Source organism: Solanum verrucosum, unplaced genomic scaffold (genome assembly GCF_900185275.1).
Source record: "Solanum verrucosum unplaced genomic scaffold, falcon-dt-bn FXZP01000844.1, whole genome shotgun sequence".
Classification (NCBI taxonomy): Eukaryota; Viridiplantae; Streptophyta; class Magnoliopsida; order Solanales; family Solanaceae; genus Solanum; species Solanum verrucosum.
In genome coordinates, this window is record NW_026019814.1 from 77,786 (window position 1) to 93,505 (window position 15,720).

The following is a 15,720-nucleotide window of genomic DNA, read 5'->3' on the forward strand; positions in this document are numbered from 1 at the left end:
AACAGTAGATGAACAGTAAAATCAGCTACTGGAATTTGGATTTTCTGCCGGACAGACTTTACGAAAATGGGCATAACTTCTTCGTCCGAACTCCGAATAAGGTGAAACGAAGTGCGTTAGATAGCTAACTCAAAGGTCTTTCCATGGATATAATATTGGCCACCAAATAATTTGTGTGCTAGGAGATATGACCCTCCAAAGTAGACCCTCGAAAAAGGCTTCACTTGGAAATTTTGGATTTTGATACGGTTGCTCTAAAATTTGGGTTAGACCCATTTCCCACTCAATTTGACCCCCTAAACAAGAATATGAAGTCGGATTTTCGAAAAACGAAACGGATTTTGAGATATATGGAAATTACAATTATAGGTGTTTCCGAAGCACATTTTCGGGCATTTTTTGGGGTCGTTTCAGTGTTGTCACCACTTGAGTTAATAGATATATTGCATTCCTTATATCCCGATCTGTCGCAATAGGGGGAGGAGTTGGGTTACGGTAGCTCTAGGAGGCTCCTCTCGTGGTGGAACATTTGTACAAGGTGGAGGGATAGTCTCTTCCTGAGCCTCTGATGGATCTGTCTCAATGGGGTGCACCCTACTAGTTCCCTCACTTGCGGCCATATCTAGCATCTGGCCAGTCGTAGTTCTTCAAGTCACAGGCATCCCTGCATACAAATAACAAACGTGAACTTAACTCCTAGCTCCTAGGACATAGCCTTAAAGCACGATTAGGGATACAAAGAAAGGGTAACAACTATTACATGCCTCATAGCATCCTGATTATAAGTATGGTGCACAACATACAGATATTCAAGATTCTACTAGACACGACTTGTAGATTCCCTAGGACACGACGTCGCTCTAATACCAAGATTTTCCCACCTCAAACTCAGAGAGGCGCGATTGGCACCCGGTGTCTCGCTTAACTCAGCAAATGGCTGAAACCCAACCAAGTATTACCATGTGACAAGTCAAGACCAAAGAGGCCCAAACAGCACCTAATGTTAATAATCTTAAAACAAAAAGAAATAAAAACAGACCGACAAGGTCCCTGGAAATATAATACACGAAGTCCATCACAATACACACAATATATACTTAAGTCCTACAAGGCCAAAAACATTAGAGGAACACAACTGGCCATCCAGCTGATAAAGCCAACCCAAACCCACAACATGGCACTACAATCTATAAGCCTCTATGTGTAAGATAGCAGTCATAGGATCGGGACAGGGCCCCGACCTACCCTTTAACACTATATATACACAAAACCAAAACCTGGTAACTCCGGAGGAAGTGGACCATACCAACAAAGCTGAGCTCCAACCAACTAGCGAAGGTCCGAATCTACATGTCGATTAGTACCTGCATGCATAAATGCAGTGCCTCATGCTTGGGGCATCATTACAAAATAATGTACCGAATATGCAAGGCAATAAAATAGTAGAACAATATAAATAAATCGAGAAAATGAATTCCATGCCACTAATGAGTCATATCCAACCTCCCTGCTCATGATTTATTTCGTATCACCACAACGACATCAACTTACCAAGCTTCAACTGTCCTATACTTAGTTAACCATAACTCAGTCCACCCCACACGCGATTATGAAATGAAATGCAATGCATTGTGGTGTAGGCGAACACCCCGCTCCATAGCCTCAATGACAAGGCAATAACTATGCATGTGGTGTAGGTTAACAACCCGCTCCTAGTCTCAAAGACAAGGCAATAACTATGCATGTGGTGTAGGCGAACACCCCGATCCTAGCCTCAATTGCATGGATGCATGTTGTGTAGGCGTACACTCCGATCCCCGGCCTCAATGGCATGAATGCATATGGTGTAGGTGTACACCCCAGTCCCTAGCCTTAAAGGCATGAAACGTATGTCTAAGATAACTTCATGACAATATTTAAAGTTATAACGACTCAAATAGAGTAGAGCAAATATTAGTCCTCATTGAAGCTCGTGGTTATTCTACAACTCACCATTCAGTTTATCTTGTCAAATAACTAAAGGATTGTTTCAATAACTATTTATTACCAACAACCATAAACATATAGAATTTCCATAGGTAAGAGCTACCACATATTAGAATTTCCCATTAGTAATTTATGTTGAGAATAGAAAGGAAACAAATGATACTGCATACAAATAGTTGTAGTACTACATTGTTTTGTTCTTTATTCAATTTGAAGGCAACTCATAAAAAGTTAGTTTCCATTTATTCCAATGACTTAACACATCATATATGTACTGCAAATATCGTAATATAACCATAATGCAATAATAAATTCAGACAACACAAGAATCTGATCCTTTTGATATAATATATACAACCTCTTCAGTCTCTTAACTTAATCCCAAATCAATATTATCCGAATATGAGTTTAAAAAGGATAAAGTGCGACAATATTTATAGACATCTAACAACCAACACTTCGATAGCACGCTAGCATAAAAATCACCAATCTTAAAGAATCATTCCAAAAAGAAGGAAAAAAAAAACCTTCACATACCTAGAAACCAAGCTTGAAAGACTTGAGTAGATAATCAACTTTATTTTGATGCTTAAAATAAAAGGCTCCAAATATTTTCTTATGAAATCTACTTCAATTCGAACGTGAACAGAGGCTTTTGGAACTCTTTTTTTTCTATTTTTTCCCCATATTCCAGTACTCTTAGAGATAAATATAAACAACCAATATTGCAAGATAAGTGCAAACTTTTGATCTTAATTCTTTATTATTAAAAAAATAAATTGAGTAATAGGTGTAAGTCTTAAATGAGAACAAACCTTGTGCACTCCTCCAACATTTCCACGTGGAAGTGATGTACTAATATAACATTACTCTTATCCCGCTAAGTATACACTCGAATATTTTGTAGGTTCCTGATAAAATATATATAACTTTTTACATATATTACAATTAGTCAAAAAATAGTTTTAAAAAGCCACCTTATATAATAATAATTTTTTGACATAATTATAGTTTTTTATTATCTCTGCTTAAAAACTTAATAATTTACAAAACATTTGTAAAACAAATACATTCACAATAATAACGTCACTAACCCAATTTTTTTCCCATAAGCAGTTAAATCATTTTATTGAAGGAACTAAAGATTATACATTTATTGAATTCCCATTCAAATTCAACATTCCTAGATCATGTCCGACGTTATAAATAAAATTCTAAAATTTAAGCTCGTAAGCCTTTTTTACCAAATAAAGGGTGACCTTAAACGTATGAGGTGTTACATTATCTTTCCTTAATAATAACTGACGGCCAATCCCTTATCTTGTGACCACTCTTACCAGAACCAAAATAACCATTCATACCGGCTAAACATTTTCCTTCTGTTTACATCCCTACTTTATTCAAATAAGGAGAAACATCGTGGTGACTCAAAAAAAATCATTAATTCAATTTTAAAAAACTATTAAGAAAAAAGAGCTATAAAGGAGTCGCCACCCAATTTTAGGAAAACTAGGAAACCAATTAATTAATTAATTAACTTAAAAGACTGTGTACAAAACCAATAGATTTTAGGTAAGGGGTTCAACTTCTTCCGAAGGGAAGGTGTTAGGCATCCTTCGAAATCCACATCTGTGGGTCTCGATTGAATTATTATTTTTTAAATTGATGAGGAGATAAAAATAATATACAAGTAAAAAACATGCAATATATACAAATAATAAAGTAAATAAATAATATAATAAACGGCCTAAGTTTGTCTAACGCTAACAATATACACAATAATGAACAAAAAATATAATTCGAACTTCATCTTAATAGTTTCAATGGGAATCAACCGTGTATACCTGTAAAGACACTTAGTAAAATTGTTAGGAATACATAAATATGAATAAAAGTAAATGAAATCAAATAATAATTTAAAAATAAAACTCGTCTTATTAACAATGGAGGCGTTGAAAATTGATGGTAATTTCTTCATCGACCAATTTTAACAAAAATTATAATGTGAACTTAAACTAAATTTTTGTCTTTTAAATTGGGGAAGGCTCCAAAACCGACGAAGAGATTTTTCTCATTGGTCATTTTTAAAATTACAAAGTAAAATGCTTTAATTACAATAGAAACAAAATTATTTTCTAGAAAAATATGGAAAGCAACAACAACCAATAATTAATAAGATAAAATAACAGATTATGAGAAATGTATATAATATTTGAAAAATAAAACAATAGCCACGCAATAAAGATAAAATTAACAAACATAGTGGAATGTCAAAATAATTAGTAGTTCAAATTATAATGCTATTTTTAAAATTGAGTAAAAACAACAAGTAACAAAACTAAACAACTAAAAATCATTATCATAAATGGTCAAACAACAAGAGGTCATTCAAAGATCATTAAAATAATAGTAATCGAATATTTGACACTAATCTCAACAAAACAAGAATAAATGGAGAAATAATAATAATAATCTCTCTATATATAAAAGGAGAAGAAAAAGTGACACGTGTCAACACCACAAAATTTGTAGATATATTAAATAATAAATAACAATTTAAATAACAAAACATGTTAAAAAAAATAGAAATTTAAAACAGTTTTTAAAAAATTGTTTACGTTAAAAACTGTTTTAACGTAATCTTTTTTTTATGTTTAAATAAAATGAATATTTTTGTTCCTAATAAAATGCTAACTGCCTTTTTTAAAAATAAATTTTAAAAATATAAAAGTTAAAATTGAAACTAAAATTAAAATTATACATGATATATAGATAATGATGTTAAATTTTAGGTGCAAGTAACAACAAAATACTTAAAAATTAAATTCCTTTAAAAAATGAGCAGTTTTTTAAAGATTTTTTTTCCTTTTCTTTTAATAGACTATATTTCATACATAAAATAAATAAAATAAAATAATTCAAATACCAAAAATAGGAACTTTAAAAAACTTCTACGACATAACTTTTAATAATATTAAAATAAACTCAAATTCATTTGCCATTTATTTGAAAATAATAATAAAAAATCATTCTGCACCATAATTACAAATATCAAAAAAATATAAACCGCCAATTTATTTGAAGAAAATAAAACCTCTGCATAATAAATTTTACATAAAAAAAAAAAATAGAACCATTTTTTTCTATATACAGAAACCTATTGATAATAGACCATCTCATCCACATCTATCTATATATATATAAAGAAAAATGACATATGTGTCATCACCACAATTAATCTTCAAATTTCAGTATTTAAAATCAAATTTAAAAAGAAAATATATTATTTTTTTAAAAAAACACATGTCAGTTTTTTTATACGGTTAGAATGAGATATAATTTTAAATTTCAAAAACACAACTGCATCATTTTGAGGAGCATAAATAGGATGTCTCTCTAACAAACAAACAAAAGGCAACAAAGAGCATTCTTCTCTTTCCAAGCATGAGAACTATCATATTTTGATGAGACAAGAAAAAAAAAATAGGTATAGTTGAACTTTTTCTTCTTCTTTTTCTTAAATATAAGCTTTTCTATTTCTTTCTTTTTCTTTAGATTTTCTTATGAAATTGTTTTTTCTTAGATTAAAGATATGTAAAATCAATAATCTATATAATATTAATTTTATCAATATAACTTTTATGCAAGCCAATGTTTAGGAATGCATTGCAAAAGAAATTTGCAATGAAACAGAAAGATTAAAGTCGTATTACTGGAACATGGTTCTTCCTTAATAGTATTTATTCTTATAAAAAGTTTCTACTATTTATTGATGTAAATTAGTTTCCGGATTTTAACTATATAATTTTATGTATATATTATTTAGATTGCTTAAAATAATAATACTTATGTTTTTATTTCGACTTTTTAGATAATACAAGTTTAGACTATCAAAACGGGGATGCCTACAACGAGATGATTTGCGTTATACAAGATATTTCTGTAACTTTTAGGATTAAAATCTATATATGTCATCGCTAGAAAAAAGCAATATTTTTTAAAAATAAGAAAATTGTTTTTGAAAAAAAAAGGTGTATTGGTAGTTAATTATTTCAAAATTAGTGGGATTAGTTTAAAATTTATGTATACGTGTAAACGTACACATCAGTAACTATTATAAAATTTTGAATCCTAAAAATAGATTTTTTTAAAAAAACAAAAATACTTAAATTAAATTTCAAAATAGAAATGCTAATTTTTTTGGTTTTCAAGTTTCAAATAAAAAATTTTAACTTTGAAAATATAAAAATAAAAAACACACGGAAGTTCTGCATCTAAAATTTAGTTTTTGAGCCTAATTATTTTATAGAACTATCAGGCATTATCTAATTTTATGGCACTATCAAGTATTATCCTTTGAAATATCTTAATTTAAATTATTAAAACTAATTGAAAAACGTTTAAATTAAAATTATTTATTTTTTTAAAAAAAACATGTATGGAAAAAAATATGGTGTTTTAATATTTATTTTGTAAAAAAAATAATTACCCAACTAAATCGGGATTTTTAAAACTTCCCATTACACTTCTACTTCTAAACAAATTGAAGAACTTTTAAATTAAAATTATTTATTTAGAAAACCCCACGTATGGAAGTTTCTTTTAAAATTTATCATTTAAATATTATTTAATATTTTAAATTTTATTTCAGGTTTTTTTATTTGCATTTTAAAATAAATATTTTTTTAATAAGATATAACCTATAACCTAAAAAATATAACTAATAATAATAATAGTAATAATAATAATAATAATCCAAGTATAATGTTATGATAAACATAATTTAATGTCTTCTATGTTTATTATTATTATTATTATTATTATTATTATTTATTTATATAAATAAATTTATTTATTTTTACAGATTTTCAACCTTAGCACAAGATACATGAGGAATCGTCATAGCAAAAATTATTAAAATGATAGTCTTTATCACTATCATAAACATAGAAGGTATTAAGTTATGTTTTCATAATATTACTTTTAAAGGACAATCAAATTTCAAAATTGGAAAATAATTTTATGAGAAATAAAATTTAAACTTTGGAATTTAAGATACATAATATTTATGATCTAGCTAGCGTTAAATTCTATCTTGAACAATACCACTATTATAAGTCATTTAGCAAATTTAAGACTATTCCCAATATTATATAACAACATTAAATTAAGTTGAAAATAGCGATTTTAAAATATACGATAAGCTTTTAATTTTCAAATTTTACCTTTTTAAATTTGAATTCAAAGATAACTATAATACATATAATAAGCTTTATCGGATAAAATTCAAATAAACATCCTCTCATTTATATCCATACGTTTTCTGATATAATTCAAATTAAAATTTAATATATCATCTACATACATTGATTAAATCTAATATAGTGATTGTACTAGTTAAGATTATTTTTAATTTTATATAAATTTATTTATATTTTGATAAATTCTAGATCTTTCATGGGAGTAAATAAACTTGTATAGTTCTCTCTTAGGACTTGGAGTCGGCCATCGTTATAAGGTATTTTATTATTTCTGATTTCATCTTTTAATATTTATCTGATCTGAGCGCAAAGGATAGATCCTTCCATACAATCATAAAACTATATAAAAATTTGTGTATACTTTGATTAAAATTTATTCTTTAAGTTCGGATGCTAAACTAGATTGAAGATGACCATTTGGATTACTGACAGTCTTCAGAGATCCTGTATCGTGGTATCGTAGCCTAGGAACTTTCATGGTAAATATGAGATTGATGTGAAGTATGCGACATAGATATGTTCTTTTCAACATGGATCTAGGAGAAGTAAGTACTAAAAGTACTAGATTGGAAGAGGTAGATATACCTCAAAACCTTGATTTGTTAAAAAAATGGACTATTCCAAAAATTGATATTAAAACTCTTTATGATTATGGTTGGTTTGATAGAATATCCAATAAACATTTAATTAATACAACTGAGCAATCTTTGGCGTTAAATTCGTCAGAATAGACTATTCGTTTATTAAATAAACGAGATATCGATTTATATAAAACTCAATATAATTTCTTGCATATTGGCATGTTTCAAATTGCTTTTAAACCGTTAACTCTTAAAGGGTTACCTGAGACATTTTTAGCTGCTCTTCGTGATGCTAGAAATTTAAATTTTAGACAATCTTTGATGTGTTCAATTGAATCCACTGTGGCATATGGCCCGGTATATTTTAATACTCAGCCTAATTTTCAGTTATCCTTAACTGATGCTAATATTCTTGGTGGTTTAACTTTAAATGTTAAAACGCATGGTTATAATTATGCACTTGGATCAAAATTAATTTGTTTATCTTATAGAATTTATTTCAAATTACTTTCAACGTTAAACGAGAGATGTAAGTTATATGATACATCTAATTAAACTATTTTAGTAGAAACTAATTTTGTTAAATCTAAGCTCACTACTAGAAGACCTATAAAATGGGAAGAAATTAATTTTCCAACTACTTGGACTTTGGATTCTTTTATATCTCCTAGTCAGATGTCAATCTTATGACTAATTCTGAGTATTCTCATATTACTCAAAATCCTAATGGAGGGATTTGCATTCAATTTGATGATAAAAATGTTCCTTATAATAGACATTTTTTTTCTAATAGAAGATTGCCTGCTATTTATCACATTTCCCCTATTGAACATGTGTATGGTCCGGCTTGTAACCGTGTTGCTTTACATACCATACCTTCGATTATATCTGCGGATCAAAGTATTAGACTTGTCAATAAAATCAAAATTGATCCTCGAACGAATGTTGTTCAAGCTAATGATAATCTTTTGATATTTCTGATAAGGATATTACTTCTGTATCTGCAATGGATTTTGATCCCAATAAAACTTAATTATGAATGTACCCCAAATAGATTTTAGTCTAGGTTCACTAGCAATAAAGTACATTCAGAATGAGGTTTTGTGTGATAAACAGAACTAGTTTAAAACATGGTTTTTTGACACTTATAGTGCCGATGATTTAAATAAAATTTCTCAAGAATTTTATGAAACTTGTGCTCTTCATTATCAAATTTTGTATTTTCTACCCTGGTTTATAGCCACTTTTTTACCTTTATTCATCAATGTTCTTGAACGATTTTATAAAGTTGGATCTGGTAATATTATTTAGGTTGTTTATCTACCTCAATCATCTTTTATTTTACCAAATAATACAGGTATCAAATTTATTGCTTTCAAAAATTTGTTGAAGAAGATGTGCAGTCAGTATCAATGAGATTAATAATTTGAATTCTCAAAATAATTATTTGGGACTTTATGTTAAGTTTATGGTGAACATATTAGTTCTCTTGATAAAAAATTGAATGAATTAACTCCTTTGGTAATTCAAATAAAACATGATTTAAAAACTTCTGATAAAGCTTCTACTTCTAAAAAGAATTAGGAAGTTTCTACTCATATGCAAAGGCCCCATGAGATTCGAGATTTTAAATTTATATCAATTTATGATTTAGAAGAACATCTTGATAAAAGGTTCTCAGATTTTAGCACAAAACCTATTGATTTGTCAGATAATTTTGCGGATGAAATGGAAAAAAACTTTTGATTTTAAAAATCATGTTCTTTAGAATTTAATAAACTTTGTGGTTATCCCAAGAAGAATAGTAATACTAAGTTTGCGAATAAACCAAGCATGCAAACCTATTATTATTCCGGACCAACTCCTCAAGATGTGCTTATAGAGGAACACGACTGGAATCACACTAATACCTCTTATAGTGGGTCTGAAATTTATGAATGGAATCTTGATGGTTTGACTGATAGACAGTTAACTATTCTTGTTCATAGAATGCTTATGTATGCAACCATCTGTAAAGATGTTAAAAATACAAATAGAAATATTTGCAAAATGATTATTGCACGTTTTGTTGGCCAACTCTTAGGTTGGTGGGTTAATTATATGAGCATTGAGCAAAAGGCCGTTGTTATAAATGCTACTTCTTAGAGTGAAGGTGCTGAAAAGTTGGGCATGACTCTAGTGAAAAATATAGAAGACACTCTTTATTCTTAGTCTTAACCATTTTAGAACATTTTAATGGTAGATTTACTGTTAAATGGTCTACGTTGTAGAACCTTGGGAGAATTTAGTTTGTATAAAAATACTTATACGAGTAGGGTGATGGAACTACCCGAAAATAGTTACGAGCATTCGAAAGCTAAGTTTATAGATGTCCTTCCCCCTTTGTTTGCCAAAAAAGTTAGAAAAATTATGAGGAATGATCATGGTGAAATTCCTTATAAGTATTATACTTATGGTAAGCTGATAGGAGTTTGCACTCAAGAAGGTATAAATTTTTGCAATGAATTGAAGTTATCTAGACAGTTTAAGATGGATAAGCTTAAACAAAGATCTCAACTAGGAGACTTTTGTACCCAGTTCGATTTACCTGATACTTTTGCTAAAAGCAAGAAGAAGAAACATAGAGATTCTAGATACTCTAATCCTAATAAACCTTATCGGAAAAAGAGATCTAGATATAGATCTAAGGAAGAGCGCCAGGCTAGAAAAGCCTTTCGCAAGTCTAATAGATTTATCAAGAGTAGGTCTAAGTGGGAGCTCGCCAAAATCAAGTGCTACAAATGTGGAAAATTCGGTTACATAGCACCCAATTCTAAGCTTGAAAAACTGAAAACCTTAGAACTTGATGAAGAAGTTCATGATAAGACTTATAGTTTCTTATACACTTCTAGTTCTGAGTCTAATTATGATTCTGATTTAGGTTCTGAAGAAGAGATTGATTTGCTTGATTTATCTAATAGTAATCAACATGTTAATATGAATACTTGCTATGCTTGTCATGGTGATATTTGTTCTTGTGAAAATGATCAATTTTAGAAATTGCAATCTCAATTTGAAGATTTGAATATCAATACTATTATATCTGATAATGTGATAGAACTTTTAAAAGAAGTTACTGATAATGATCTTCGTGAAAAAATTATTCATCTAGCGGCTAATAATAATGCTAGTTCTAGTTTTTCAAAAAATTCCACAAAATAGAAGAATGATTTTGAATTCGAATATTCTGCACCTTATTCTATGTTTGAAATTAATGACAAACTTAATAAACAAACGACTCACACTAGGGATTCTTCTTTAGATGATTGTATGGAATGATCTATCCTTATACCCAATCAAGGGGCATGTCAAGATTTAATACGTATTTTCATTGAGCCTACGTGTCTAGCACTTCTAACCGGGTATAGGACCCCTTTTTCTTGTTTAACGGGCTTAGAAAGAACCACAGCCAGCTAGACGAACAGACAAAAAGCTAATGAAAATAGTATCGAATCTGACTGTACCACCATCTCAGAACCAAATCAAGAAACCGCATATAAATTTATTTATATTTTGATGAAGTCTAGATCTTTCATTGTAGATATAAAAGAGAAGTTAGTTATCCGACATAGATATGAATCTTTAGATGGACATAGTCACGGTTCAGATCGAAGAAATATTAAACGACGAAATCAGAAATAATAAAATACCTTATAAAGATGGCCGATTCCAAGGCCTATAAGAGAACTATACAAGTTTATTTACTCCCGGTCAATATGCGGTGAACGAGAACTTTACAAATTAAAAACTTTACAATTGGAGAAAGAGAACTAGAGATAGAAGGGTTTCTAAGATGCTGCCTAATGCAGTGACAAACAAACTTATTTATAGAAAAAAAACATTTAGAATCTTTGTACAGTGATGTTGGGTCCTATTTGTCCCCTAAACAATGTATCTACTGTTTATCAAGAGTGTATCTACTGTTGATGATGGCTTTTTACTGTAGAGAGGTCTTTACAATTTGTCTTTTTCCTTTAATTCTCGGAGGAAATCCTCCGCCTTTCTCAGAGTATCTTCTGATGTAGTTGCTTCAACAGGTTGAGCTTCTTGGATATCATCGGTAGCGTCTTCGCTTGTTTCACTTCTCATAGAAGTGTCTGATTTCTCTTATTGAGTGATGTTGAGAAGCAGACTCCTCTTGACTTCTTCCAAGTAGTTGTTGATCATTGCTTCTTTATCTCCATCTTGAACGAAGATTTTTTGGGCAATATGCCTGACCAAGTTATCAACAATTATTCCCTTTTGGGGAGTAATACCATACTCTTGGATCCTTTTTAAATAAGATCCAGCAGTTCTTTCCCATATAACATGTTTGTTTTGGGATCCTTTTTCATTAATTTATCCCAAAAATTATTATAATAGGTCCTGTATAAGCAAGGAATTTGTTCCTCGGTGAATCCAACTTTTGGGGTCCATTTGTGAATCCAAGGGACAGAGAATTCGATGAAGAAATAAATCTGATCTATTTTGTCCAGATAACAAATATGATCTGTGTTGTATAACTCATTAATGTATGGAGAAACTTTAACCCATTCTTTATATTATTTGAGAAATGGATGAGGTAATATTTTTTATAGTTGGGCCATGGTATGACTACCAATTTAAAAACCAATTAGGAATTGGTCATGCAAATATCTTTGCACATACTTTTATAAACCATGTATGTTTGTGTCTCATTATTATAAAAAAGGATTTTATCAAAGGCCTGAATGTAGTCCCAATATGTGAAATTCATAGCAATTTTATATATGTTGATTTGCCTTTCTTACATGGTGGAGATACCCCAGTTTTCAATATATATAATCTATTAAATTATCATTTTTGAGAAGTTATAAACATTCTCACTGGTATTGTAGCCTGAAAAGTGTTGAAATTCAACACTACCCGTTTTTATCAGAATGGTTTCGTAATACGATCGGGTTTTGTATGACTCACCCGAAAAATATAAACCATTGATTAGGTACCTTTGGAATATCTTCCAAGGTTCTTCTTTCTTTGTATCTTAGAGTTTTCTAAAAGAAATATCATTTCTTTTTTCTATACCTTTTCATAAGACTTGATATCATAATTGTCTTTTTTGGCTATTGATGCAAATGTATCATTTTGCTTTGGTGAGAAATAAGCCTGCATATGTGCGTATAATGGACTGTCTTCTGGGATATCTTCCAGATGTACTGAAGAAGAAGCCTCACTTTGGGAGATTTTGGAGTTTATCAAACTCATTCTTCCTCTCTGTATGACTGGGGAGTTTGAAGAGGATCTGTATGACGGTCCTAGGGATGATCTTCCCCTTCCTCTTGTGTTATTTCCCCTACCTCTGCCCTTGGTTACCCAAGGAGGGTCCATCCTGCAAACATAACTCTTTGTTTTATTCGCATGTATCATAATAGTCACTTTAATAATTATCCTCATCGATATAGATAATTTCTTCATAATCATGTATAGAGAAATCTTCTATAATGATATAGTTGATAATTTCACATAGAAGTAATTCTTGCAAATCTCTATTAAGAGGAATTATTTTTAAAATGGTAACTAAAGTTTTCTCATCAAAGAAAGCAGTATAAAAACTCATTATGAATTTCAATATTCTCTGGATAGAAAATCGAGTAGAGAGTTATCACTTCCCTTTTCATATTGGATCTCAAAATCAAAGGGGCCTAACTGGGACTGCCACTTAGCAAACATTAATTTTGATGCATCATGTTTAAAATCTTTGTTAAACATATATTTAATTGATTGAGCATCAATTTTTATATCTAAAGGATTACAAAAATTCGAATAAACGAAGAAAACTCCTAAATCGAAAAGAAAAACCTATAGTTGGCTAGATTTTATATCTTGGGTTGCCTTCCAAGAAGCGCTTGATTTAACGTCGCGGCACGATGTAGGCCCCTTGATTACTCAGACTTCATCAAGATACCATGCCTCTATCAATGCATTTACACTCTCAGAATTTCCCATTTAGCTTTTTATCCTCCGTTGGTCGGCTTTGAACCTTGTCCCCCTCATTTTCTCAAGCTCAACCACTCCATGTGGGGACACTTGGGTCACGTTGAATGGTCAAGTCCACTGGGACTTGGATCTGCCCGGAAAACAACACAACCTTGATTTATAAAACAACACTAGATCACCAGGAGCTAGTTTGCACTTTTTTGTCTTTTGAGTATGGCGTTTCTTCTCCGTGTGCAAGGCTGCACCTACCTTCTCCTTACTAAACAATTCAGATCTTCTTCTGAAAGTGTGACTCACCACCGATACCTATTTAAGATCACTTTCCTACTTTATAGACTTACAGACGTTAAAGGTCACCTTCTCCTTTTTAAGTAGAAACTTCATCTGCCCTCTCTCCATATCGACTAAGGCATGCCTAGTAGCATGGAATGGTCTCCCTAAGATAAGGGGGACCTCAAAGTCAACCTCGCAATCAAGTATAAGAAAGTCTGCAGGAAAAATGAACGGTCTTACTTTCCTAAGGACATCTTGAAGCACTCCAATGGGCTTTTTCACAGTTCTATCAGCCATGAGTAAATGCATTGCAGTTGGTTTTAGAGCTCCTAAATCCAACTTCTTATAAATCGATAATGGCATCAAGTTAATGCTGGCACCCAAATCACACAAAGCTTTCACAAAGTGCATCTTACCGATGGTACATGAAATAGTGAAAGCTCCAGGATCCTTCTTCTTTTGCACCAGTGACCTCGTAGAAATGGCACTACAATGCTGCAAGCTCTCATCATTCTCAGAACTGACAACCCTCTTTTTGGTCACCAAGTCCTTCGTGAACTTTGCATACCCAGGCATTTGCTCCAAAGCTTCTATCAAAGAGACATTGATGGAAAGTTGTTTCAACATAGTGATGAACCTACAATTTTTTCCTTTTTCAGCCTTCTGCACTAACCTCTGTGGGAAAGGTGGTGGTGGTCTAGGCATGGGAACAACCTTTTGGGCTATCTTCGCTTCGTTCTCTGTGGCATTTTTAGTCTCATCGGTAACCTCAATCTCATCACCATCTATTTCTAACACCTTTTCTACATCGAATGGTATGAGGGGATCAATAGTCCACTTTCCTCCGTGAGTTGGATTGCCATACAATGCCCATCATTCTTCAGATTCTAGATGGTGTTGCTGGGACGCATGCCCAGTTAGCATGTATTCAGAGTAGCAGACAACTAACTAAACTGCTGCTCAAGTTGCTCTATCGACACTGCATGGGCATCAACTTTCTGGCCAATTTCGGACAACTCAGTGCGCATCTCTTTCACATTCTGATCAGTAGTGTCAAACTTCTTCAACATCTTTTGCAACATCTCATCAACGCGCGACATAATACCCCCAACTTCCCTATTGCCAGATTCCATTTTCCCAGGCGGGACGTAGAGCCCAACTCTCTCATTCATGTTACCATTGTTGTTCCGGTTATAGTTGTTGTCGCGATTATAGTTCCCATCCCAAACATATTGACCCTCTCAGTTGTAGTTGCCATAGTTCTGCCTTGGTTTCCTTGTCCTTGGCGCCAATTATCCGTTATGGAACCTTGGGCGTTTGGTCGAAAACCCCCCGTCGGTCATTCACGACATAATTATCTTCTTCATAGTAACACTCCTCGAACGATGGTGGATCTCTAGTCAAATAATTCATAGCATTTACCTTCTCCGCACCTTCGCTCAGATGCTTCAACATCAACCCCAGTTCGTTCCTCATCTAAGCCATCTCCTCACGATTTTCTTCTACTGACTGGTTGTTTGTAGCTTGAACGGAAAACCTGTTCCTCCCAGTATCTTACTTTCTATTGCGCCAAGCTTTATTGTTCCGAGAGATCTTCTCTACTTTCTTCGCAATCTGCTCAAAAC

The 15,720-nt window shown here is 31.6% G+C and overlaps 2 protein-coding genes across 2 annotated transcripts; one reads left to right on the forward strand and one right to left on the reverse strand.

The window, feature by feature from the left end:
• The first annotated feature begins 10,147 nt into the window (after positions 1-10,147).
• Positions 10,148-10,864, forward strand: LOC125813601 (uncharacterized). Its single transcript, XM_049493080.1, has one exon. It carries the CDS (start codon positions 10,148-10,150, stop codon positions 10,862-10,864), a length of 717 nt encoding a protein of 238 aa, XP_049349037.1.
• Positions 10,865-11,821: 957 nt separating this feature from the next.
• Positions 11,822-14,671, reverse strand: LOC125813609 (uncharacterized). Its single transcript, XM_049493088.1, has 2 exons — positions 14,164-14,671; positions 11,822-11,964 (listed from the first exon to the last, which is right to left on the reverse strand). The coding sequence occupies exons 1-2, from the start codon at positions 14,669-14,671 to the stop codon at positions 11,822-11,824; spliced, it is 651 nt and encodes a 216-aa protein (XP_049349045.1).
• Between the last annotated feature and the right edge of the window lie 1,049 nt (positions 14,672-15,720).